The following is a 25,671-nucleotide window of genomic DNA, read 5'->3' as shown; positions in this document are numbered from 1 at the left end:
CTCTACAAATGAGAATAGCTGCAAACCATGGGACACATATTGGATCATTGCAAATCATGATATACCTCTTAGAAAGATTAATTCAATGCTGTATTCAACATACATTCAATGATATGAGTTGAAATCCTTCATTACAATAAATTTCTGGGACTGCATTTTTCCTTCAGGTTTTGGTGGATATGATAGACACTTTCAGAGTTTCTATACCCTTATCCTTGAAAGAAGCTATTCTGAGTCTTGTTATATTTCACATATTTGAGTATGACTACAGTATTTTTCACAGCAGGTTCACTTGTTAAGCCATTCTTTGTCAGTCTCGTCTCTGCTTGTGTTGCAGCTTCTTGGCTTCATGTGTTTGTGGGATGACCTAATTCTATATAAGTCCCCTCTCTCTGGCTGCTGCATGCCAGGTATCCATCTGCTTCTGTATCTTCCCAGCAGTCAACCTCTTTACTCCCCTGCTTCAAATGCTCATTTAGTGATTCTTTTTTGCTTTTCAACCAGCCCACTCAGGTCCTGCTTCCACACCTTCCTGCTCTCTGCCCCTTGCACACATTCATCAGAGGGAAGAAAGTATATTGTCTCTCCCTAGTATAGCTTTTTTGCAGAGGTTTTTGCAATTTGATAAATATGGCACAGAGATCACCTTGGTATCCTATATTCTATTAAAATTCCTTGATGCAGAAATCTCATAATACTGGATCAATAACCTTGCAATCTTCCTGGGTTCAATTTATCTTCTACTCATACACAGGACTTGAAATTAATGAAGATTCAAATTTGAGTGTAAATAAAAGCAACTGCTATTCCCCCAACAGTCACCATAAGGAAAACCTTTATTAAAAGTGGTATTTAAAAAAATATATTGACAAATTCTCAAAATCCAAAGTGAAGTGCACTAATTTATTAACACATTGCCATATCACATAGTTAACTATTGATGAAAGACCATTTAGAGAAGAGCTTATTGGCTATTAGAGAACTTATCTAGACTTAGCACAGACTTGACCTAAGTTCCTCTACAGGTAAAATGAAATCACACTTCTGTAAGCTGGTGAATAAACATGTGTTAAGGCCCTATCAAATGAAAACTTTTCTTCTAGGTGCTGAGAGAAAGGGAGGACATGTGGTTCTTGCTCTGAAGAGCTTGTAATCTGGTTGAGTAGGGAAACATCTATGGAATAGTATGAATAATAATAGTATATGGAATACCTAAAATGATGTAGAGTAAGCAAATAATCAAAGTGGGATAGAGAAAGCTTTTGAGATGCAAGTTTGTAGTCGTGTTAAAAGAAAGAACAAGTTGGAGTAAGAATAGGGATGAAAGAAAGGGAATCCAAGGGAACCTAAATAAGGTAGAGCCTAAAATAAAACCATAAATAGGGAATGTAGGGAAGAATGGGCAAGTTATGCATGTGACACAACAAACAGATTCCTGTGGCTAAAATGGATGAGACTCTTTTTTGAAGTACTCAAATATCAAGCTTGATAATAGAGGGGTCACTAGGACAGGTTGGTTCTTTAAAGGTAAGCTGTGGTCTTTGATGGTTCTTTTAAGATGAAAATAACCCAATTCCTTTCAGAACTGAAGGGAGATTATTTTGACAATAGTGTGCAAAATGGACTCATGGAGGGAAGACTGTAGGAAGAGATATAGGTTAAGAGGCTATTGCTACAATTCAAGCTCAAAGCTATAAGATTCCTAGTTGGAGGGAAGTTTAGAGGCCATATAGAGGAGAGATGCAAATGAAGAACCTGTACAAATCATGAGGTGAATCTAAAAAACACAGGTGAGCCCACTGAATATGAGGTATTAATGCAGAAGAGTTAATGTGCAGAATGCTAAGTGATGTGCTAAGTCCACCTTTTGTCTCTTTTCTCCTATATCTTACAATTTAGGAGAAGAATAAAATAGGAAAACAAATAAGTGATCAGTAAATATATATTAAACACCTAACAGCACTGAAACAGGCATTAGAGACACAAATTCTTTGGAAGAAATAATTCTTCTTTGCAGAAAGCTTAATTCTGAATAAGTAGACAACAAAGATATAAGTTTATGTATATGCAGGTAGAGAAAGAATAAATACAAAATAATTCCACACAGAATCATTTGGGAGGGAAGGCATTTGAGGGAATCATGAAAGTTTTCATGTACAAGTTGGCACTAGAGCTGCATCTTGAAGGAAGAGGGCTTCTCTATGAGGTAGAAATCAGAAGAACTATATTATAGACATGGATGTAGTAGGTGAAGTGTTATGTGTAAGGAACAAAGAGAAAATCACTTTTGTTAGATTACAGAATGAAAGAAAGGGAATAATGGCTAATGAAATTGGAAAGATAAGTTAGGGCATTAGAAACTAAAAAGAGGAGTTTTTATTTGATTTTAGAGGAAATCAATGGAGTTGAGTAGGGGAGTGACACACTAAAATAACTATAATATTCCCTTTTATATATAAAATGTAATATACATTATATATATATATGTAATATACATATATATAATGTAAATACAGTAGAGTTGCCTGCAAAAGTGACAGAAATGCAAGGGGAGAAAAAGAAGCAGTGGATAGAGCTCTGGGCCTGGAATCAGGAACTTGGTCTCATACTTTCTAGCTGTGTAACCTCAGGCAAATCACTTGCCTCAATGTATTCTTATATAAAATGGGGATAAAAATAGCACCTAATTCCTAGGGTTGTTTTGAGGATCAAATGAGGTAATATTTGTAAAGTAAGCACTTTAAAGTAAGTCCTGTGCATGGAACATGGTAGGTGCTGTGTTAGCTATCATTCTCCTCAGTATTGTTATTATTACTATTACTGGAGGATCCTGGAGTGCTAGATGAAATCGTGGTGTTTAATAAAGGCTTTCCAGTGTGGGTAGGAATTTAACAAGTTAAGCCAAAAACCGAGGAAAAGTTTGAGGAAAGAACAAATAGAAGACAATATAGTGTTCAGGGGTCAGGGAACATGACAGTTTGCCTGGAGTGAAAAGTATAGGGAGAGGAGTAATATGAAGGAAGGCTGCAGAAAAGAGGGGCCATCAGGGAAAATTTTGAATGCCAGACCAAGGAGATTAAATTTTATTCCATAAATAAAATGAAGTCTCTGAAGATTTTTATTAATGACAACCTGTTCAGGACCAATGTTGGGATAAAATGAGACATTCATCACCAAAATATAGAACAGTTAATAAAGGGAGGTTTGAATTGCAATTGTTGTTGTTCAGTTATGTCTGATTCTTCATGATCACATTTGGGATTTTCTTAGCAAATTTGCCATTTCCTTCTCAAGCTCATTTTACAAATGGGAAAACTGAGGCAAACAGGGTTATGTGACTTGCCCAGGGTTACCCAGCTGGTAGGTCCTCTTGATTCCAGGCCCAGCATTCTATCGACCACACTGCCCAGATGCCTCAAAAGGAAACTTTCCCCTAACACAACAAGGTGTATAAAGAATACTGAGTTTCTTTGGATCCTTGTCTCCATATAAAAGCTTGTCTGGTTAGCAAAGCAGACTATGGTGACTCATGTAATCTTTAAAAATCCACTGGACCATTCTTCACCTCCCTTCCAAGATCTAAACTGGATGGGCTTTTTGGGGTCAAGGGTCAAACTTAGCTATCTTCGGGGCTAAACCTGGGAAATATTTCTGCCTAGACACAGGACCGGACAACTGAGTTTTAAAATAAGAAGTTTATCTATAAGCTTAAAGCCTGCATAAAATAATGGAAACAATCATTGAGTCATTCTTAGGAATCAAGCTCAATGATATAGAAGGAGTCCCAAGGACATTGGTGGTGTTTGTTTTTTAAATAAAAATAAGAATATAAAGAAATGTAGAACAATAGACAAATAGACTTCCCTTATGCCAGTACTTTATAAGGTTTTTCTTACTAAAATAATATGAATACTAAAGCATTTATGTAAATAGAGAATTCATTGGTACAATACTTAGCAGAGAATGATCTACTTTTCATCATTTTTAATTAAGCAGGTCTCTAAGAAAACTAATTTTGTTTCATTCCCTTGTACTTTGGATTTGTCTAGTTTAACAGAAACAAAGAAATGTCACTTTAATAAAGTAGAAAGCACAAGGACTTTTAGGGTTTGAGATTGAGTTTTGTTTTGTTTTTGCTGGGGATAAGAGATCAGTAAATAGTATGACTTACTACACATCTTGGTGCCATCATAGATTTACTGCTGGATTTGGAACAAAAAAGTTTCTGTTGGGTCATTTCAGTCATGTGTGACTCTTCTGAGCCCCATTTGGGATTTTTTTTTTTTTTTTTGCAAAGTTGGGTTTTCCATTTCTTTTTCTGGCTCAGTTTACAGATGAGGAAACTGAACCAAACAGGTTTAATTGACTTGTCCATAGTCAAACATCTAGTAAGTGTGTGAGATCAGATTTAAACTCAGGAAGATGAATTTTTCTAACTCCAGCCTAGACACTTCAATAATCATTAGCCATGTGACCCAGAACAAGTCATATAACTTTTGTATTTTTTTTCTCATCTGTAAAATGGGAACAACGATAGTGACTACCTTCCACAGTTGTTATAAGGATAAAATGAGATAGTATTTGCAAAGTGCTTTGCAAACCTGAAGATGACATATAAATGCTTTATTATTATTACTTTTATACTTTATAATATGCTTTTACATATTTTCCTTTATAACAAGATAAAAATGCAATTCTCAACCAAAAATAAAATCACACAGTAGCAGTGGCTATTAAAAGTTAGAATGATACATGTGCTGTTTTAACAAATACCCTTGTCCAGGTTTTTGCTGAAGAAAGTGTTTTATTTCCTGGCATTCCTTCCAGAGATTGCCAAAAGACCATCTATCAGCTGAGAGGAAGCTCTTTCTTTGATTCCTTGCCCAGGTTACTACAGCTCCTTTATCAGCATGACACAGGGAAAAGAGATCTTGATTCAAAGGACATTGGTTGAAATCCCAGCTTTATCATCTCAACTTGATAAATCTCTGAACCTCTCTGGGTTTCAGGTTTCTTCAAATTTAAACATAATCCCATCTTTCCAATAGCTCTGGGGTCCCTCGTCATTTAAAAAGAATCAGCAGAAAAATCATAGTCAATAGTATGGCCTTATAGTCTAGAAATCTTGAATTCGTGGATTTAACATTTACTAATTGTATAACCTTTACAGAAAAGTGGACAGGAAGGGAACATTGCTGTAATGAGATCATGGACTCCTCATAGTATTATATTCCTTTTGGCTAGATAGATATGGGATATACCGTCAATGGTACCCATAACAACCTATTCATATTTTTTGCATCCCATTCAATAATGTTCCTCCCAGTTCACCCACAAACCCTTCACTGAGGATCTAACCAACATGATGGAGGCCTTCATCAAATTTCCTCACATTCCAAGGATCACATCATTCAGTTTTCTATTATTCTTTGACCAGATCCTATGTATTTGTGACCATCTATATCCTGTGTAATGCTCTTATGTCACTGCTTAATATAACAAGAACAAAATTAAGAAGATTCGGAATTGGTTGAATAGCTGGCCCAAATTATAGTCATTGGGCAGTTAGGTGGTACAGTGGATAGAGTAGTGGGCCTAATTCAAATCTAACCTCAGATATTTATTAGTTGTATGACCCTGGACAAGTCATCTAATCCTCTTTACCTCAATTTCCTCATCTGTAAAATGAACTAGAGAATGTAATGGCAAATCATTGCAGTATCATTGTCCAAAAAAAAAAAAAAAAAGTAATAAACCCCAAACAGATTCATGAAGAGTCAGACATAATTGAAAATGACTAAACAACAATTTGGTAAGAAAGGCACAAATGTTGCAGAAGATATGTGAGCTATATCTTAATGGAAGAGGAAGACTCTTTGAGGGGGAAGTAAAAAAGAAATATATTCCCAGCAGAGAGTATTGGAATAGTGCAGATGATGAGAGATGGATTGTTGTGAGAAAAGAACACAAAGAATTGGGAGAGGGAGTAATGTCCAGGGAAACTGAAAAGGTATGATGGAACCAGTTTGAATAGAGTTTTAAAAGAAATATTTATGTTTTCTTCTAAAGGAAACACCGGAGTTGGTTGTATAGATGGTTAAATCTGCTCATAAGGAAAAATTACTTTGACAGTAAGGATTAATTCCTATGAGATTCCATTGAAGAAAGTAAAGATATTTAGTCTGGAGAAGAGAAGATTTGGGGGGGATCTGATAGCTATCTTCAAATATTTGAAAGACTGTCACATGGAAGAGGGATTTGTTTTGTGGGAGGGCAATACTAGAAACAGAGGTTGAAAAAAAGAATAAATTTATATTTGATATGAGATAAAACTTCCTATAAAGTTATGCAGAAGTGGGATGGACAACTTCAGGAGGTAGCTGGTTCACCTTCATTGGAAATCTGGCTAATGCTGATTGATAACTGATTTGTGGTTGGAATATTGTAAATGGACTATGAGGTCTCTTCCAGGTCTAAGATTCTTTGAATTAACCCTGGAATGGTCTCAAGATAAAACCAAAAACCAACATTAAACACAACACATTTTCAGTGGGAAGACAACATCACTGCAGATGTAGGAAGAAAAAGCTAAAAATTTCAGTGTTTTTAGCTTAGAGAAGAGATAGCTTAAAACCAATTCAATATAATCATAAAAGGTTCTGCAATAATTATTAGAGTTCTCCATTTCCCCTAACAGAAGGAAAAAAAGAAAATAGGACAAATATAGCCTGAGGAATATAGGTAGTTCAAAACATTTTTAAGATTGAGTTAAACTCCTCCAAAAATATTTGACATTAAGAGGTCTGAACCTTAAAAATTATTTTAAAGTATGTCGTTACTCTGAAGCTAAGCCCCGGATAATCTGGCCCATTGTGGAAGCATTGATGATGTGCTGTCTGACCAAATGGCTGAAGGAATGAAGACAGCTTCATAAATCATTTTACTCAGTCTGATTTTAAAAAATATATATTTTTGCAGTAGTGTTTGAGAGAGAGAAAGAGAACAGCCATAGGGATGAAGGCAGTAGAGTAGAAATTACAGTGAAGCAAAGAGTCTTTCAAAAAAGAGCTAACAATTAGAGCTGTTCAACAATGAGACAGGATATCTGGCTGGGTAATGATTTTTTCTTCAATGTGAGTGTTCAAAGAAAGGCCAGATGATTGTTGTTGAAGAAATATCTTTATTGGGTGGGAGATTGGATTAAATGATCTCTACCATTCCTTTGAATGCCAAGATTTGGCCTTCAATTATCATGGGAAAAAAAGTTGAAAAGAGGTGATTTAGACTTGATATCAGAGAAAAAAATCTTAACAATTAGAGCATTCTTAAATAAGAATGGGCTGCCTTGAAAAGCAGTGGATACCTTTAAGAACAAGCTGTATTGTGTACAACACTCTATTGAGTATATTGTAATGGGAATTCTTTTGGGAATATGGATTGGACTAGATATTGGAGATGGATCAATGAGGTCCTTTACAACTCTGAAATTCTCTGATTCTGTGATTCTAGAAAGCTGAAACCCTGGGAAATTATTTCAGTTTGTGATTTAAGCTACACCATAAACAATTTTTTTAAATTCAATTTGTTTCTACTTTATTCATTGGGCAATAGGAAATCACTAAAGCTTTTTGAGTAGGAGCAGTGACATGATCTGATTATTGAGGCAGCCATGTGAATGGTGGTTCAGAGAAATGAAAGACTGGAAAACCAGTTAAGAGCCTATTAAAAATAAGCCAGGCAAGAAGGTATGAGGGCCTGAACTAAGATTTTTGCAAGTGGATGAGAGGGATTGATATGACAGAGATTGTTAAAATAGAATCCATAGGATTTTAGAGAGATGATTAGAATAAGAGAGAGAAGAAATCAAACATGGCACTGAGGTTCTGAGTCTGGAAGGAAGAATGACAGGATTAACAAAAATAACAAAGTTAGGAGGAAGGGTAAAGTTTGAGAGGAAGGTGAGTTGTGCTATTTTTTTGGTTAGACCCTCAATTAAAGTCAGTTGGAGATAAAGGTCTGTATGATATGTCTAAAGGCCATTGTTCCTAGCTGGAATATAATCAGGCCTCATCACATTATCTTGATTGGCTCACTGGCAAATATATTGTAAGTCTTCATAACTTGTTATGAATATGCCCTCAAGGCCAAACAATAAAATGAGAAACTACAGCATGGAAACACTGACTGTATTTTTCTACCTCTCAGGAAGTTTGTCTTCTCTGAGAGTTCTCTTCTAATGATATCTGGAGGGTCCTCATACTGAATTTCCCTTCCCTTGAGACAGAGAGAAATTAGAGTGTACTCCCTGGTATATCACAGAAGTGGCTGCCATGGCCTCTCTGGAAGCAAAGGCTGGACAAGTAGTGCCATAGTACTATGCAAACAAATTCTCCTTTTTCATCTCACCCTCTGTCTTTCCTCCTTGAGAAAGATTCTGTCTTCATTCAGGCTCTCTCTGCTACCCAGGATGAAGACCCCATTGTTGTGTATCTGTACAATGTAACTCAGCTTAGAATATGTTAAAATATGGAATACATGATAAAAAGCACACTCAAAGGAATACATGTTAAAGATGTATCTGTTTCCAAATTTAGGGGAGAAAAAAAAGCAAATTACTGTTCATTAAAACTGGAGTCAGAAAGACTTTTCTTCCTGAGGTAAAATTTCACCTGAGATTAGCTATAGGAGCCTGGGCAAAACACAATCCAATCTGCCTCAGTTTTCTCATCTGTAAAATGAGCTGGAGAAGAAAATGGCAAGCTACTCAAGTATCTTTACCAAGAAAACCTCAAATAGGAACATGAAGAGCCAGATATGCCTAAAATGATTGAACTACAAAACCTTGAAAAACCAGGGTCTATAACCTAAAGTTCTTAATCATTTTAGTGTCATGGGCTACATGGACTACATGGTCAAGCCTATGGATCCCTCCTTAGAAAGATGTTTTAAAAATACAAAGAGAATCACAAAGGAAACCAATTCTATTTAAATAAAAATGTAATATTTCCCCCCCATCTGAATTTATGCATGAAATCTGTCCATGGATCCCTTGGGGAATCTGTGGACTGCAAGTTAAGAATCCTTGATCTAAAGGGATAATGAACTGTCTGAAGAAAAAGAAAAAGATCTTAAAATTTCCTTGGATAGTGATGAATTGAATTCTGACAGGAGGTCTTTCTTTATTCTCTATAGCAAGATAAATACAAGAAAAGTTCCTTAGCTCCGCAAATAATCTTTCAAGTACATAGGCCTGATTAATTACCACCTAGTTAAAAAATTCTCCATGGCTCCTTTTTACATATAGGAGAAAATTCAGATTATACTGATATTTAACACTGACTCAAACCTACCTTTCTGAGGCATGTTTATTTATTTTCTAGATTGGGCTACTAGCTGTTTTCCCACTTGTCTGCTTTCATATAGGCCGTCCTCCATGCTTGGAATGCATTTGTGCCTCATCTCTGCCTGCTGGAGCCCTCTGTCTTCCAGGCCTACCTCAGGCACCACTTCCTCCATGAAACCTTCCCTGATTCCCCCTAGATGAGAGTATTTTCTCCCTCTTCAGATTGTTCCAGAGCACTTTGTCCCTCTCCTTCGGCCCTATTCCATTCTGCTTTATATCATTTATTTGTATATGTGTCTATCCCACCCACCCAGTATTCAATATACCTCCTGAGGGAGGGCTGGGCTGGTGGCGCTTTTAACTTTGTCGCCCCAATACTTAAAACAGTGCCTATCACATAGTCAATACCTACTCAATATCTGAATTAAATTTAATACTGAAAAATATCATTTTCTTGATTCAGTGATTCAAACAAAATAAAAACTTGGAATTTGAGTTACAATCATTATAGCTGAGCACTTATCATCTGTGCATTCTATTCATCAAATATTCCTTGGCTTTCACTATATGCACGGCACTGTCTTGGGCCTTGGGAAAGGAAATATAGGGAATCAGAAAAGGCACTCTCTCTCAACCCATTTACAGTTTTAAGACATAGAGAGCAAAATGCAAACACAGATTTTTCTTTCAAGGACATTCAAAAGACCTAAATGAAAACAAGTGAAAGTGACAATTCACAACTAAGCCATATTCTTTTAACACAAACTTTCCACACACACACACACACCCTCCAAGACACATTTAAGTTTGGGTGTAGGAAAGGGCGAAGATTATTGATTTGTCATCTAGTCTTGTTAATAGAGAAAAAGACTTGTGTTTTGGAGAGAAGGAGAAGAGCCTCAGAGAAATGAAGGAGGAGGAAAACAAGTGGGAGGGAGGGACTAGAAGCCATCTGGAGGGGTGTAAGGAACCAGTTGGGAGAAGAGAGGGAGTGGGGGGAGGCCTAGAGTGTCCAACACGTGAGCGGTGTAAAGTTGATGGATGCTTCTTGCGCTTTACCTCCTTCCTCCCCTTCTTTCCTTCCATCCTTTCTTTCTTCCCTCTCTCCCTTTTTTCACTTTCCCCTTCTTTCCTTTCCTCTCATTTCTTCCTCCTCTTCTTCTCCCCTCTCCTTATGAGCAGGCAGAGTCCTCCAGTGCCATAAATCCTGCACACTCTCGTTGCTATCCTCAAATTTCTATTCAAATGAAAGAAGAGAAAAGTGAAGCTTGCATGGGCCCTCCAATCAAAACAAGGCTGGTAGGTATAGCTATGTAGACGCCCATCAGCCTTGAGAGTGTCCTGCAAAGGTGGCCGCTGGAAGGATGAGAATACTCGTGGTTCTATAGACCTAAGCTCTACTTTAGATGCCACAGATTGTATTCACTACAAAAATGTAAGAATAGTTTCTTTTTAAGTTATCAGTCATCCTGGGCAATTATCATCAGTGTGTTTCCAAGACAGAATCCTTCACCAAATTTTTATCAAGTGGAGGGGAATATTCCTCCCTGCTATATAAACCCCCTTCCTTATATTTCATATAGATAAAACCATCTATCTCATACTGTTAATATAGCAAAGTATGGGGGAGGGGGGTAGATCACTACAACACCTTGTTTTTCATAGACATTGACCTTAGTGAAATCCGTTGGATTATTAGATGCTTGTCACAATTTAGCATCAGCAGACTTTGGAAGTCCCTTCCCCTCCTACCTGCACCAAGAATGTTGCAATGATGCACTGATTGCTGTGTTTAACTGGTAAAGTACAAAGGCAAGATGAAGGTGCAAAGAGCATTTGGAGAGGCGGACAGCCAGAGAGCCCCTATTGAGGCCATCTTGGGACTCCTTCAAAAGAGGTGAAAATCCTCGGATTAGCACCAGAACTAGTCCCCCACATCCTTAGGAACCTCGTGATTTTTAGAACTGTTCTACCTATAATATCTTACATACTCCAATCCTGACTCACTCCTTAGAGTGTCAAGAGAACCACTCTGAAGTTCCTGAATATGGATTAGCAAACATTAATCAACCATAGTTTGAATGCTCTGACTGCAGATTCTGCTTCCAGTTAGGAAGGTCACCCCCATAACCCAGTTTATCTACAGGAAATGCATCTTCAGTGTCCTCCACAGGGGACTGTCATGGCACTGGGGCCACCAGGCTCTTGAACTAATTCACTGCCTTCAGTAATGAGCAGAATCCAAGTAGCTTTTTCCTCATTATTTACCCCCCCCCAATTTTTGAGTAAGTCTTTTCAACAACAAATGTGACCCTCTTATGTAGAGAGCCTTGTCTTGCCACTGGGACCCAGCATGCCTGGTGATCCCTGTGACAATGAAGAAAACCCTGATGAGGGGTATTCTCTGTGATGAGACCAACCACCGGCCCTCCATCAGGTAAGCATGAATACAAATCAAGGTATTGTTCTTATGGTTGCACAACAGTCTAATTGCATGGATGAAGCCACCTAGTTAGCTCTTCACCTTTGTTCTTTGAGTATCTATGTTTTGAGGTTTTACTTTTATATTTTTTCACTATCATGGACTGATTCAGTTTTACATTCTAAAACATAGTGTTATAGATGAAATACTCAATTTCACCTTTAGTTTTGTGCAATAAAAATAATATCCTTTCCTTTTATGTCTTTTTTTTGAAAGATAAAGACGTTCCCTGCTGATACATCTAATCCCTTTTTGGATCCTTTCACAACAGCACCACAGCTAATTGTAAGTAGAAACTACAACAGAAAATGTGTTTCTAAAACATCATCCCCAAATCAGAATGAGTCTCTTCCACTCCAAAAATAGAATATCAGAAAATCATGCCAAATGTCTCTATAAAACACAAGCCAAATTCGGAAAGAGCAATTCACTTGGCAGAAAACCTGCATTTTAGTTTAAGCTCCACCAATTAGAGCCTGTGTGACTATAGGATGGCCATCTAAGCCAACCTTCTTATCTTACAGATGAGGAAGCAGAGGGTCAGAGAGTTCAAGTCAGTTGCTCAAGATCACCCAAATGACCTAACTGCACATTATATAGGGGATTTTTGTTCAGCTACAGCAGATTAAGTCTCTTTCAACTCCTGAGATGCAGTAGTTCTGAGAAATCACGTGAGAGAGTGAAGTGGTAACAGAGCCAGCGGTTTCTCCTCCTGCATTTGTGGGAGAAATGCAAGCAGGCAAATTTCAGGAAGTTTTTCTAATGGTTACAGCTAAACAAAGGTGGAATGGGTTTTGTTGGCACGTTATCCCTCATTAGAGTTCTTTAAGCAAAAGCCAAATGTCCACTTGGTTGATCTCATCCTATTCTTTTGGGCCAAAACACTTCTCTCACTTTAGAGACTGGTCCTCTAGAGTATGTGATTTTACTGCATCTCAGGAGTTGAAAGAGCCTGAACCTGCTATAGCTGCACAAAAATCCCCAAATAACATATACAGCAGCCTGCCAGGTATAATTAGCTGCAATTCTCTAGGAGAAAGAACTATAGTGATAATAAAAGGAAGAATTCATTTAGGGAAGTGATTCCTTGACATGCAAGTGAATTGAATTTATGAAGGAGGGCTGGGCAAGGTCCCCTGCCTCACTTTCCCCTCCAGAGCCATCTAGGTCTAGCCACCAAATATAGATCAAGACGATTGGAGATGGCACTGCATGAAATGGGAGACCTCGGCCTTGTTAAGCTAAAAAAGGAATTGAAAAGTACATTAAGTGCATTAAGAGAAGTATAAATAAAATGATACAGGAATTCAGACAATGAAGAGATCACTGCTGGCTGAAGTTTCCTCAAGAAGATAACCTATTTAAATTGTGAGTCTGCTTTACTTCCTGGGGCTGAAGCAAGCAAGAGCCTTGTTCTAAATTAGTTGTGCAAAAATAATAATAATAATAAATTAGTTAGGTCCATCAGAAGATGGGGATGAAAAGTGGAGACACTGGCAAATCACTCCTTAGACACATCTTAACCTCTGAAACCCTACTCTAATCTACCACTAGAGAGCATAAGTGGGGACAAAATGCCAGCCAACAGTTACATCAGTTAAAATTGGAGATCTAGAGTTCCAGAGAAAAGCTGTGGTCTGATAAATACACTTAAGAGCAAGAGAAGTAATAGTTGAAGTCAGATAAAATGAATAATTTTTATAGCATAACATTTAAATGGTTTTGTAAAAATAAAATAGTTCAAAAGAAAAGATAAACAAAAGAGAAGGGGAAAATATTTTTTTCTTCAGTAGTATTTATTTTTCCAGTTACATGTAAAGATAGTTTTCAGCACTCATTTTTGTAAGATTTTCCATTCCAAATTTTTCCTCCCTCACTCTCCTACCTTCCCCCTTCCCAAGACCTCAAACAAGATACAGGTTATACATGTACAATCATTTTAAAACATATTTCCATACTAGTTATGTTATGAAAGAAAAATCAAAACAAAAGGGGAAAAATATAAGAAAGAAAAATCAAACAAACTCAAAAAAAGTGAAATTGTCCTTACTTTGATCCACATTCAGTCTCCATAGTTCTTTTTCTGGATGTAGATAGCATTTTTCTAACCCAAGTCTATTGGAATTGTCTTGGATCACTGCATTACTGAAAAGAGCTAAGTCTATCATAATTGATCATTACATAATCTTGTTTTCCTATTTCTGGTCACTTCACTCAGCATCAGTTCATGTAAGTCTTTCCAGACTTTTCTGAAATCAGTCTATTCATCATTTCTTATAAAATAATAGTATTCCAATACATTAATGTACCATAACTTATTCATCATTCCCTAATTGGTGGACATCCACTCAATTTCCAATTCCTTGCCACCAAGGAGGTGCTATAAATATTTTTCAATATTGGGGTCTTTTCCCGCATTTATTATCTCTTTGGGACATAGAGTCAGAAGTAACACTGCTGGATCAAAAAGTATGTTTTATAGTTTTTGTAGTTGTATAGTTTTCTTTGGGTATAGTTCCAAATTGCTCTCCAGAATCAGTAGATCAATTTATAACTTCACTAACAATGTATTAATGTCCCAGTTTTCCCACATCCCTTCCAATATTTATCATTATCTTTTCCTGTCATCTTAATCAGTCTGATAGATGTAAGATGGTACCTCAGAGTTGTTTTAATTTGTATTTTTCTAATCAATAGTGATTTTGAACATTTTTATATTATTATAAATGACTTTAATTTCTTTATCTGAAAATTGTTTAACTGTCAATTGGGGAATGACTTGTATTCTTATAAATTTGAATCTGTTCTCTATATATTTTAGAAATGAGGCCTTTATTAGAAATACTGGCTGTAAAACTTGTTTCCCAGATTTCTGCTTCACTTCTAATTGTAATTGCATTGGTTTTGTTTGTGCAAAGATTTTTTTTTTAAATGTAACCAAAGTGATCCATTTTGTATTTCATAGTGCTCTCTAGTTCTTCTTTGGTCATAAATTCCCCCCTTCTCCAAAGAGCTGACAAATAAACTATCTCTTGCTCTCCTAGTTTGCTTAGAGTATCACCCTTTATGTCTAAATCATGAATCTATTTTTGCCTTCTCAGAAAAAAAAATCTTTGCAGCCAAGTTTCTCATTTATGTAAGAATCTTGCTCAAGTTTATAAAAACAAGATTTTCCAATAGACAAATGGTCAAAAGATATTTTATTCAAAGTTCTTATGGAGAAGCTCACAAGGTGAAAATGGTAGACAAAAGATAAATTGCCTCTTTTCTTTTTTATTCTTAGGCAGACTTTGGAGAAAGCAAATTACAGTGTAATGCTGGAAAATCATCTCCATTGACTCCAAAAGCCACTATGAGGCCTTTGACAGACACAGTCTCAACAGTGCAAACGATATTTGCCCGAAAGCCTATTTCTCTGCCAGACAGGTATTTCAATCAATCAATAAACATGTATTAAACACTTGCTATGTGCCAGGGACTATGTTAAGTTCCAGATGCTTATGGTTATGTAAAATATAACACTTTTTACACCACTGGAGTTAAGACAGATATTTGTATTATTTAAAAAACAGATTTCTGAAATTTGATTTACTGAAATCAAGTGGAATTGTTTCAATCTCCAGATTTTGGATTATTCCTTAAAGGTTGTACATGCAATTTTATTCACTGCTACTAGAAATCTTAAGCTTTAACTCTCTTCTGTTTTAGCTGAGAAACCAGAGAAGATTGCTCAGTGCAGCCAAGTGGTGTGTGTGTGTGTGTGTGTGTGTGTGTGTGTGTGTGTGTGTGTGTGTGTGTAAACATAGACATATATAAATTTAAAAGCAACAGTATGAAAGTTAAACTAAGCTCTATTTTTTAAAATGGAAAAAAAACATAATAAATAAAACAACAATTAAGAAACTATGATCCCCAGGCCCAAACTAAGGCTTCTTGTGTTTTATTTTATGTTTTTTCAATGATCAAATTGCCCAAGGTCCATGTAACTCTTCACCAGGCTAGTGATGAGTCACTCTATATTTAGCTAACCTGTTCCTTGGATAATAGACACAGGTGGTGCCCAGGGGCCTTCCTTAAAGCTTTGGAAGATCATATCACAGCTTTTGTTCCAGTGACATAACTTTAAGATTTTTAAATCATCTCCATCACACACCACAGTGAGTACTGTAGTAGAACTTTTGCATCATTATATTTGCAACAGTATAACAAATAAACAGAAGACCCAACTTGGACATAAAACCATGCTGAAAGAAATAATGATGTAAATAACTGGAAGGAAATTTGCTATTTATGGTTTGGTTAGATCAATAGAATAAGAATATTTTAATACAATACCAGCTAATATATCAGTGGGTTTCTTTATAGAACTATAATAATGAAATTTTTATAGATAAATAGAAAGGCATATCAAAAATTAGAGGAGAGAAGTGAATAAAGGTGGGTTTCCTCTTCTAGACTTTAAAATATATTAATTTTGATAAAAAATATCTAGTACTTGACAAAAACAATAAAAAAAAAGATATTTAAATAGATCCTAGGGCTGCAAGTGGTCTTAGAGGTAATGTTTCACTTGAGGAAAAAACAATTCAGAGAAGTTAACTTATTTACTCCGGGTCACATAGCTTAGCCAGTTAGGCTGTGTAGTGGATGCAGTGATAGATTTGGGGTCAGGAAAACCTGAATTCAAATCCTCTCTTAGACATTTACTAGTGAGGTGATCCTAGGCAGTTAATTAGCCTCTCTGCTGGACTTCAGCTTTTTTAAATGAACACCATAATAGCATCTACCACACAAAGTTGTCAGTATCAAATGAAATAACAAATGTTAAGTGCCTGTGAATCTTCAAGCACTATATAAATGGTAGTCATTGTTATTATGAGAGTGGCAAGATTTGAACTTGTGTCTTCCTATCTCCAGCTTTAACTCTCTGCCTTGTCCTCATACTGCCCTGCTTGTGGAACACAATAAAAATCTCTAAATTAAAATAAATGCATACCAAATATTAGTGTTTGGTAAGCCAATAGACAGTAACAACCAGGATTAGTTATTAAGTAGTTACAAATAAAAATAAATTTAGATTCTCATCCCACAAAACAAATTAAATTGCAACTGGATCAACAGATTAAAAATAAGAAATTACATTATTATAAAATGATTTTAAAGAAAGATAATATCTTTTTCTCAGCTGTGGAGGGCAGGAAAACTTTCAAATTTTAAATATAAATCAATGTCTCATCATAATATGGAAGGGATGCCAGGTTCTCAAAGGCTAGGTCAGTGGAAGGCAAGCTCTGACAGGTTCTAACCTTCCAGAAAGAGTTAGAAAGCAGCTGTGTCTACTTTCTGAGGGTTAGCTTAGCTGAGTGCAGGAAAGTATCATCTCTGATAGCCAGGCCACTTAGAGATGCATTCTTTAGTCATAGCAACCCTCAGCACAAAGAACCAGAGACAAAATGGCCCTTGAGCCTGTCCTCTTCCTGTTTCTGCAGAGAGATTAGAAAAGGGAAGAAAGAACTGCTATGATCAATTTTCATAGACATTAACTTGGCTATTGGTTTGCTAAACTTAGCATTGTTTTCCCATATATAGTACAATGTAAGAACTGAATTATTTCTATCAATATTTTTATTATTAATGAAATAAAAAGACAAAAAAAAGTTGACATTAAATGGAAGGATGGATCATTGTTTCTCCTTTGAGAGGCAAATAAATGTTTTTATTGTGTCTCCCAAAACAATAAGGAACATCCTATTATAAGCTATTCATTTATCTCATAGTTTTTTTTAGTATTGAAAAAAAAAGGACCACTATGAAAATAATTGAAGCTCATGTGCTAACATTATTTGTAGAAGATAAGGAAATAGAAAAAAATGTAGGAAGATATTGAAAACTCTCACATTTATGTATGTACACACACACACATATGCACACTCACATGCACTTCTGGAAAAGCCTTGCAAATATCACTTAACTTAAAAAAAAAATTGATTCTCTTCTCACAGACTGGAAATAACTTATTTTGAAAGTGGGAATCACTCCCAAATCTGTTCAAAGCTAAACACAAACTAAATGAAATAGTAAAAATGAGAAAAATATACAGCATCAATTAAAAAACTAATTAAAAATTAAAAAACTTGATCTATTAACAAACTATTAATACCTCAAACTGGAAAATGGTAGAAGGAATGGATAATAACAATAATTGCTAATAATTTCTTTTAAAAAGCATATGTTATTATGCATAATAACAGCAAGAGCGTTTGATGATCAACTATGAAAGACTTGGTTCTTCTCAGTGGCTCAGTGATCCAAAGCAATCTCAAAAGACTTTGGACAGAAAGTGCCATCTGCATCCGGAAAAAGAACTAAGGAGACTGTATGTAAAGCAACACATGCTATGTTCACTTGTTTTTTCTGTGTTTTTTTTTTCCCCTTTTGCTCTGATTTTTCTCTCCCAACATGATTAATAAAGCATGTGTATTAAAAAAAAAAGTATAAAAAAGTATATGTTAGTTGCCATAAAGAGGGAGCCAAAAGCCTAGAACCCATCTCAAGCAGTAAAATGTGATCTCCTTACTAAGAAAAAACCCCAGTATTGCACATAAACTTGCTTGTAAAATATTACTTAGAATGATGGTAGATTATTAAGAACAGCAGAAGGATCTTTTAAATGAAATTCAGGGTCACCCAAAAGAGTTTGGCCTAATTATCTACACAGAAAAAAACAAGTGGATAAAATCTAGACTATTCTAAATATTTGAATGTAAATCTTCTGTGTATATGTGTCTTGTACAAAAATGACAAATAGACAATGAACTGGGCCTAGAGTTGAACAGGAGAGTGTTGGATGGATTGTCTTTGGGAGATTTTGTATTTTCAATAACCCTAAGAGGTTCACTGAAACAAAGATCCATCTTTTTAATACCAATATTATTCCAGGGATATTGTTGTGAGGTTCAAATGAAATAATATTTGCACACTTAGTGCAGTGCCTGGTACACAGTAGGTGCTTAATAAATAAAAAAAAATAAATAAAGGTGCTTCTTCCCTCACTTCCTTGATGAGTTTTAGTATATAGTATAGTCACCAAAAAGTTGAAAATGAGAATCACTCAAAGGACAATGGAGGAGTTCATTATGGGCACAAGAAGCCTGAAACTTATTGAAATTATGCAAAGATGTTTTATAAATGATAATATCCAAGATATATATGACCAGAAAAAAGCTGGACCATTCATATAGCAAGAGAGACAATTAGATAACAATTGAACAGTTCATGTGCTACATATTCATATAATATCAAGAGGATACCAGGAATGTCTCGTCTACTGAATCAAAATTCATACAGTAGATTTATGGGAAGACATACATGAAATGTTCAGGACAGAAAGGCGTGGATGGGCTGCAGTCTTCATAACTACATTGATGAACTCAGACAACCACTAAATATTGTAGTAAATGAATAAATTATACTATTAATACAAGGTAAACAAATTTGATTACATGAAAAAAAATTTTTAAAGACTTGCACAATACTAAGCAACATAATTAACATTAAAAATAAAATAACTGGGGGAAATATTTCAGCAAATATAAAAAATAAAAATTTAGCATATGAAAAAATTTAGGACCAAATTTTCAAATGTAATATCCTACTCCCATTAGATAACTCATTGAGGGACTGAAAATAAAATGTATGTTATGATGTCACAAAAATGAATTTGAAGAATATAAAGAAATTTGGAAAGATTTATATGAAGCAATAGAAAGTTAAGAAAGCAGAACTAGGAATATATAAATATATATGTCAATATATATTTACAAATATAAAAGTTAAGAGAGAAGAGAGTATATAGAAAGAGCAATCATCAAGATTTTATAGGCATGTAGCCTATACACATGAATGTTAAAGTTTATATATTTATATGCTTAATTAGTTTTTTCTTTAATGTATACAACAAATTGTTCTTTCTTAATAAAATAAAGGAATTGAACAAGATCATGCCTCAGATCCTTTACCATGCTGACATTTAATATTCTATTATTCTCAGGATTGAATGATAGCCTTGCAAAGTGCCAGAAACATTTAAGTGTGATCCTTAGTCATTTGGAATCCCTCATATTACTGAACTTTTTTTTCCTCTTCTTCCCATCTTCACCAACAAACCCACCTTATTCTTCTGTTCTTCTGACCTGGAATGCTAATGCAGACAAATCTATCCTGGCAACCATTAGGTTCTTTCTATGATTAGGACATGGAGAACAGAAATTTAATCTGTAAATGGAAGATGCTTCTTGTTTGTTTTCTTGCCCCATAGATTTTAGAAGTGGGACAATTTATGATGAGTTCCTAAAGCTTTTGCAAGAATTTCAGATATACTTCAGTTTGAAAAGAAAAAAGAAGAGCCCTTTAATAAGAAAAAACCAAAACAAAACAAGAAAGCAAGGATAAGGGAATGTGACAATAGAGTACTATTTGGAATGGTATTCTCTCATAATTGATTTGATTTCATTATTTATTGATTCTATGTTTGTTCATAGATCATAGGATCTTAGAATTAGAAAGTACCTGAGAAGTAATTTAATTCAAGCCTTCTTAAATATTTTCTATTCGTGTCTCTTTTTCACCAGAGAAATTTTTATGCAGCTTATATGTGGGCATAGAGGTATATAAAATAAGTATACAAGTCAAACATTTACTAAAAATAAATCATAAAGAAATGTATTTTGAAACAATTATTTGGTATACATATAATTTTATTATTTATTAAAGATGGAAGCAAATTTGACATACTGATGAGATGGATATGCTTATTTATTTTCACATAAAAAATTAAATCTTGGCAGAATATCTGATACTTTTTGCTGTTGCCAAATTTTTCATGACCCCATGATCCCATATGGGAATGCAATCCATAGTTTAAGAAGCTTTGATTTAGCTCAGACATTACCTCTTATATATAACTGAGTCCCCAGGAAAGTGATTAGTTCAAGGTCTCACAAAAAGTAGACTTTAAACCCTCTGTACTGCTTTCAGATTCAGCACTCCTTCCACAGTGAATTGAATTCTTAGGATTGTTTCTGAGACTTTGAAAGACTCTTTTGAACCATCACTTATTTTTCCAAGTAGTAACATACTAAATTCACCTGAATTTTAACTTAAGAGGCTTGGAGTTCCAATCCTAGCTTTACCAATTACTGTGTGACCTTGTACAATTTACTTTACCCTTTGGGCCGTCTTAATTTGTTCATTCATAAAACAAGGGAATTAGATAAAAATGATCTCTAGATTTCCCTCCTGCTTTAGATCTTATGATACCATGTGCTATTCTCTTGGTATTTATGCCCTAGATGTTATAAGCCTATGTTCTTAAGTGCAAAAATTGCTGTTATGTCTCTAATCCTATAATTCTCAGTATCAATCATATCATTCACTCTTACACAGTGCTGAGACTCTACGGCAGGAACTAGAGAGAGAAAAAATGATGAAAAGACTGTTGATGACTGAACTATGAGAATCATTCACCCTTTGTCCAGTGGAGAATGGAGTGGTGCCTTCTGTCAATCTACATTCTTCAGCTTTTGTGTGCATCCAGCATAACACCCCATGACAGTGTTGTACGTTGAACTCTGCTGAATTCTCCACCATTGGCTGAAATTAATCTTTGGTTTGGCTTGACTTTGAAAGAGTCTTTACTCTTGTGTTGCTGAGGAATACATATTGCATTTTTTTTCTTCTGAGAATTTGGATTTTCTACTGCAAAATTCAGCTGAGACTAGATTTGGTAAGTCTAGGGAAAGAAAATTGAAAAACAGGGAAAAAAAATACTGATTTCTTTTCAGAAATCCTTCTGTACATATGTTAATAGCTGCCAAAATTAATGTTGTGCAGAATCCTTTGATATCGACAGAGAAAAACCTGATTTTGTATAACTGAAAATTTGCCCAGAGCTACTGCCGTTTGTTAAAGAATCATTTTTATGGATATGCACCTTGAATATTAATAAAGGTTGCACTATAAAAAATTTAGATAAGATCCAGATGAGGTATCTTTCACAGTTATGCCGAGGAGAGTTCTTGGCCAAACAAGAAAGAGGTTACAAAAAAAAAATTTTTAAACCAAAAAAAAAATCATTTTAGAGAGAAAAATTATCCCAACATTTTAGCCCTGAATTTTCATTTATGCACACACAAAATAAATAGATCTTGTAAAGTTCTTCACATCAATCATTATCTAGAAACATGTCCATGAAATAAAAAGGTATGTGTGCACAGCATGCCTGAAAATACTTGATTTTAACAATTTATCTTATAGCTTAGGTGGAAATAAATTGAGAAGAGTAAATTGTTTGGCATGGATAAAAATGTATTGCACCCACAAATGTAGAGTCCCGTTAAAAAAAAAAAAAAAAAAAAACCTATAATTTGAAGATAATGCATTATTAGAAAGGACTGCTTGGATTTTTCTATAAAGGAAGATTATTTATAAAACTCTGTGTTGTGGCAGGATCTTGGACCAATGCAACTTTCTCTTAAGTTACAGGACTTAGAGATCATCTGGTCTACCTACTTTTATTTTTTGGACTAAGTAACTGAGACCCAGAAAAGTTAAGTCTGCAAGGTCACATAGCTAGTAACTAGCAGAGCTGGGACCTGAATTCCTGTCCTGTGTCTCTAAATCTTTCCACTAAGCTGCACTGCCCCTCAATTTTAGGTACTGTATGTTTATGTCACATATAATATGCTCTCTCTCTTTTTTCCAATTCTTAAAGCTAAATGGTGCCAATTTGATACTAATGAAACATATGCAGTCACACCTCATTTATCAGGAAGCTATAGGAAATGAATCAATAGTACATTAGTGACTATTCCAGATAAATGAAGCTTAACCCATTAAGTGAGGAAATGTTCAAATTTTAATACTTTTTATGGAATTCTTTCTAAAGTATATTAAATCCTTCTCTGCCTTAGGAAACAGAGAAAACTGAGCATAATTTAATCTTTTTTTTTAGTGACTTAATGACTCCGGGTCATCATTAAAAACATCAGTTATTGTACTGTGATGTACTACAGTGATGTCCTCAGGGACTTTTTGATGTGTGCAAAGCTTAGTTTTGCCTTTCCCTAAATTCCCAAAGACTTCTATGCTCTTCTTATGAATTGTTCGGCTGTCTCTTGACTCATTAATGTCATTAAGGAATGTTGAGATGTTGCAAGTTGTTTTGCCTTTACCTGAACAGGAATACCATGCTATGCTGCTCCAGACAGCTCTAGGTGCTATATAGTATATGATATATAAAGTGTGCTCTTTTATAATGTGGGGAGATGTGTCTTTGTCGAGCACTAGCTGTAAGTATAACTTCTCCCTCGTGTCTGCCTCAATTCTCCATTTTCAGTTATTTCTATTGTTAATAGTTCTGCTACTTCTATACCCTTCTCCACTTCTAATCAGCTGTCCAGAGTTTCTGTTGCTCACCACCAGACTCTGTAATTAAAATCTTCTAGGTAGAATTGAAGTCTACCAGGGGAAAAAAACAGATAAACAACTACTGCATGTAAATTTGCAAGAATTGCAGACAAATATGCTCTGTTCCTGAGAAGGGAATGAGTGAAACGAAGTGCATGGGCTTTGAAAATATTGCACTCTGATGTTTCTTTTTTTCATATATTTCCCACTTATTTCTGGGTTAAAAGCTATTCCAGAAGAATGTGTTTGCTGGAAGTCTGACCACCAGATAAGTGGGGTGCTGCTGTATATCTAACCAGTTTAGGAGATTGTCAATAGACAGCAAGAGTGTTGGAATTGCATTTGCCACAGAGGTAGCTCTGGTTATGTAAATATAACAGATGATTTTTAGGACTTTTTTTTTGTATTTTTCCCATTGCAATTGAAGAAACAAGATTATTTGTGACTACAGTATTTAGTAACAAGTACTAAATGACTGAGCATTGTTGGGGATTTTTTGTTGTTGTTGTTGTTTAATCTAGTAACTTCTTAATTTCATGGAATCACAGGATCTCAGAGTTGGAAGAGAACTCAGAGATCATCTTGTACCAACTTGTAACTGAACAGGAATTTCCTCTACAACCTCATTGACAAGTGGTCATCTAGACTCTGCTTGAAGAATTCCAATAATGAGTAATTCACTGCTCACAAATCAGCCCATTCCACTTTTGGACAACTCTGGTTAGGAAATTGTTCTATATATCAAGCTGAACCAAACCTTCTTCCATCTGTCTGATACGTCGATTCTTCAGATACTTTAATGACAACTATTCTGACCCCCCACAAGTCTCTTCTCCAGCTTAATTATCCTTCAACTGATTTTCATGTAGCATGATTTCCAGTCCACTCACCATCAACATAATTGAAAACAAAGCACTGAAAAACAAACTGAAACTAGGCACCATTGCAAAGAAGAAATGCTTGTTCTATTAAATAAAAAATTATACAACATAAACTTTATGTCAAAAGAATTCTGGCTGGCTTTCCGGTCAACTTGTTCTAAAACATTCAATGACCACCACTGCTTGATCAGGATAGACTCCACATTCCCTGTTCCCATAATGACATAGAATGTCTTATATGTCATTTTGGTATCCACCTTACTTCATTGCTGAGACTTTTTTAAAAATTATGTTTTTTCTAACGAAATCAAAACAAATGAACACTGCCAGTTCAAAACTGTTCTCAACAATATTATCAAACAAGATATGACCACACTAGATGAAAATAGCAATCATCAAAGTGGCAACATTGATCTAAGTATCTAAGAGTCTATGGTATAAAGTTGCTTTTAAGAACTAGTTTGAGATTTCCAGGCAAGATTATAAAATGAAAGACTTCTCATATGTCCTACACTCCCTCCCCCAAAATCAAACAGAAATCTGAAAGAGAAGTAAAATGACTTTAAAATAACATAAGAAAATAATAAAAAAAAAAAGTCAACCAAAACTTAAACATGAATAAAGTACCAAAATAATAAAAATTATATTTGCTGAAGAAATAATGCAAATTTTAAAAGTTTACAATAGTGAGAGGTAGGTCTCAAATGGAGAAAAGACATTCAAAGAAATTAGTAAAGAATTAGCACTGGTAAGAATACCACAAATCCAAATCAAAGAAGAATTAAAGAAAGTCAAATCAAAAATTCAAACTAGAATGAAAACATGCTAAAAAAAAAATTATGGAATAATGAAAAAATGACCAATATGGGGATTTATGATTTCATCATTTTGCTCCCAATGGCACAGAAACCAAGAAAGCCATGCCTTCTCTTTCTTGGCAGTTCTGATCCATGTTCTCACATAAATCCTCCACAGAGAATCCATCCAATATGCTAAAGACCTATAGGACTTCTTATATTTCATAGATATCAGGGCAGCAAAGTCTATTTATGCAACCCTGACACTTGCCACATGCTTATGCTACATTAGTGGAAATATGATGCAACCCACTTGTACCCACCATCCATCCATCCCTCTGTTGACTTTTGGGTTACATATATAAGTACAATTCCTTGGAAGCTGTGGTGTTCCAAGAGTTACACAACATAACATTCTTGGGGGGAACATTTGTGTTAAAAAAAAAAACTGGGATTTTATGTTTGGAAGCAGCTTGGAATCATGAAAAATATTGCAAAATTTCACAAGTTTAATCCAACTCATTCTCTTCTTCCAACTGTCTAGGCTCAATTCATCATCTATCCATAGTGCCTATTTCAGATATAGTACATATATCTATAATATATCATATATCTAATATACATAGTATATATGTACTAATTAACTAGTTCAATGGATTGGCCATCTAACTGCATGTCATTAGTCATTTTTCATCTACTTAG

The 25,671-nt window shown here is 35.1% G+C and overlaps 1 protein-coding gene across 1 annotated transcript in view; it reads left to right on the top strand.

The window, feature by feature from the left end:
• EPB41L4B (erythrocyte membrane protein band 4.1 like 4B) overlaps positions 1 to 24,813 on the top strand; it is a 221,204-nt gene extending 196,391 nt beyond the window's left edge. Inside the window, exons 23-25 of the mRNA XM_074281837.1 lie at positions 12,042 to 12,110; positions 15,109 to 15,251; positions 21,270 to 24,813. Of these exons, the coding sequence (XP_074137938.1) occupies positions 12,042 to 12,110; positions 15,109 to 15,251; positions 21,270 to 21,339 (282 nt within the window). The 3' untranslated portion in view covers positions 21,340 to 24,813. The remainder of the gene's footprint in view (positions 1 to 12,041; positions 12,111 to 15,108; positions 15,252 to 21,269) is intronic.
• Positions 24,814 to 25,671: the final 858 nt, after the last annotated feature.

The sequence above is a fragment of the Sminthopsis crassicaudata genome, chromosome 1 (genome assembly GCF_048593235.1).
Source record: "Sminthopsis crassicaudata isolate SCR6 chromosome 1, ASM4859323v1, whole genome shotgun sequence".
Taxonomy (NCBI): domain Eukaryota; kingdom Metazoa; phylum Chordata; class Mammalia; order Dasyuromorphia; family Dasyuridae; genus Sminthopsis; species Sminthopsis crassicaudata.
This window is presented reverse-complemented; position numbering and strand designations above follow the sequence as displayed.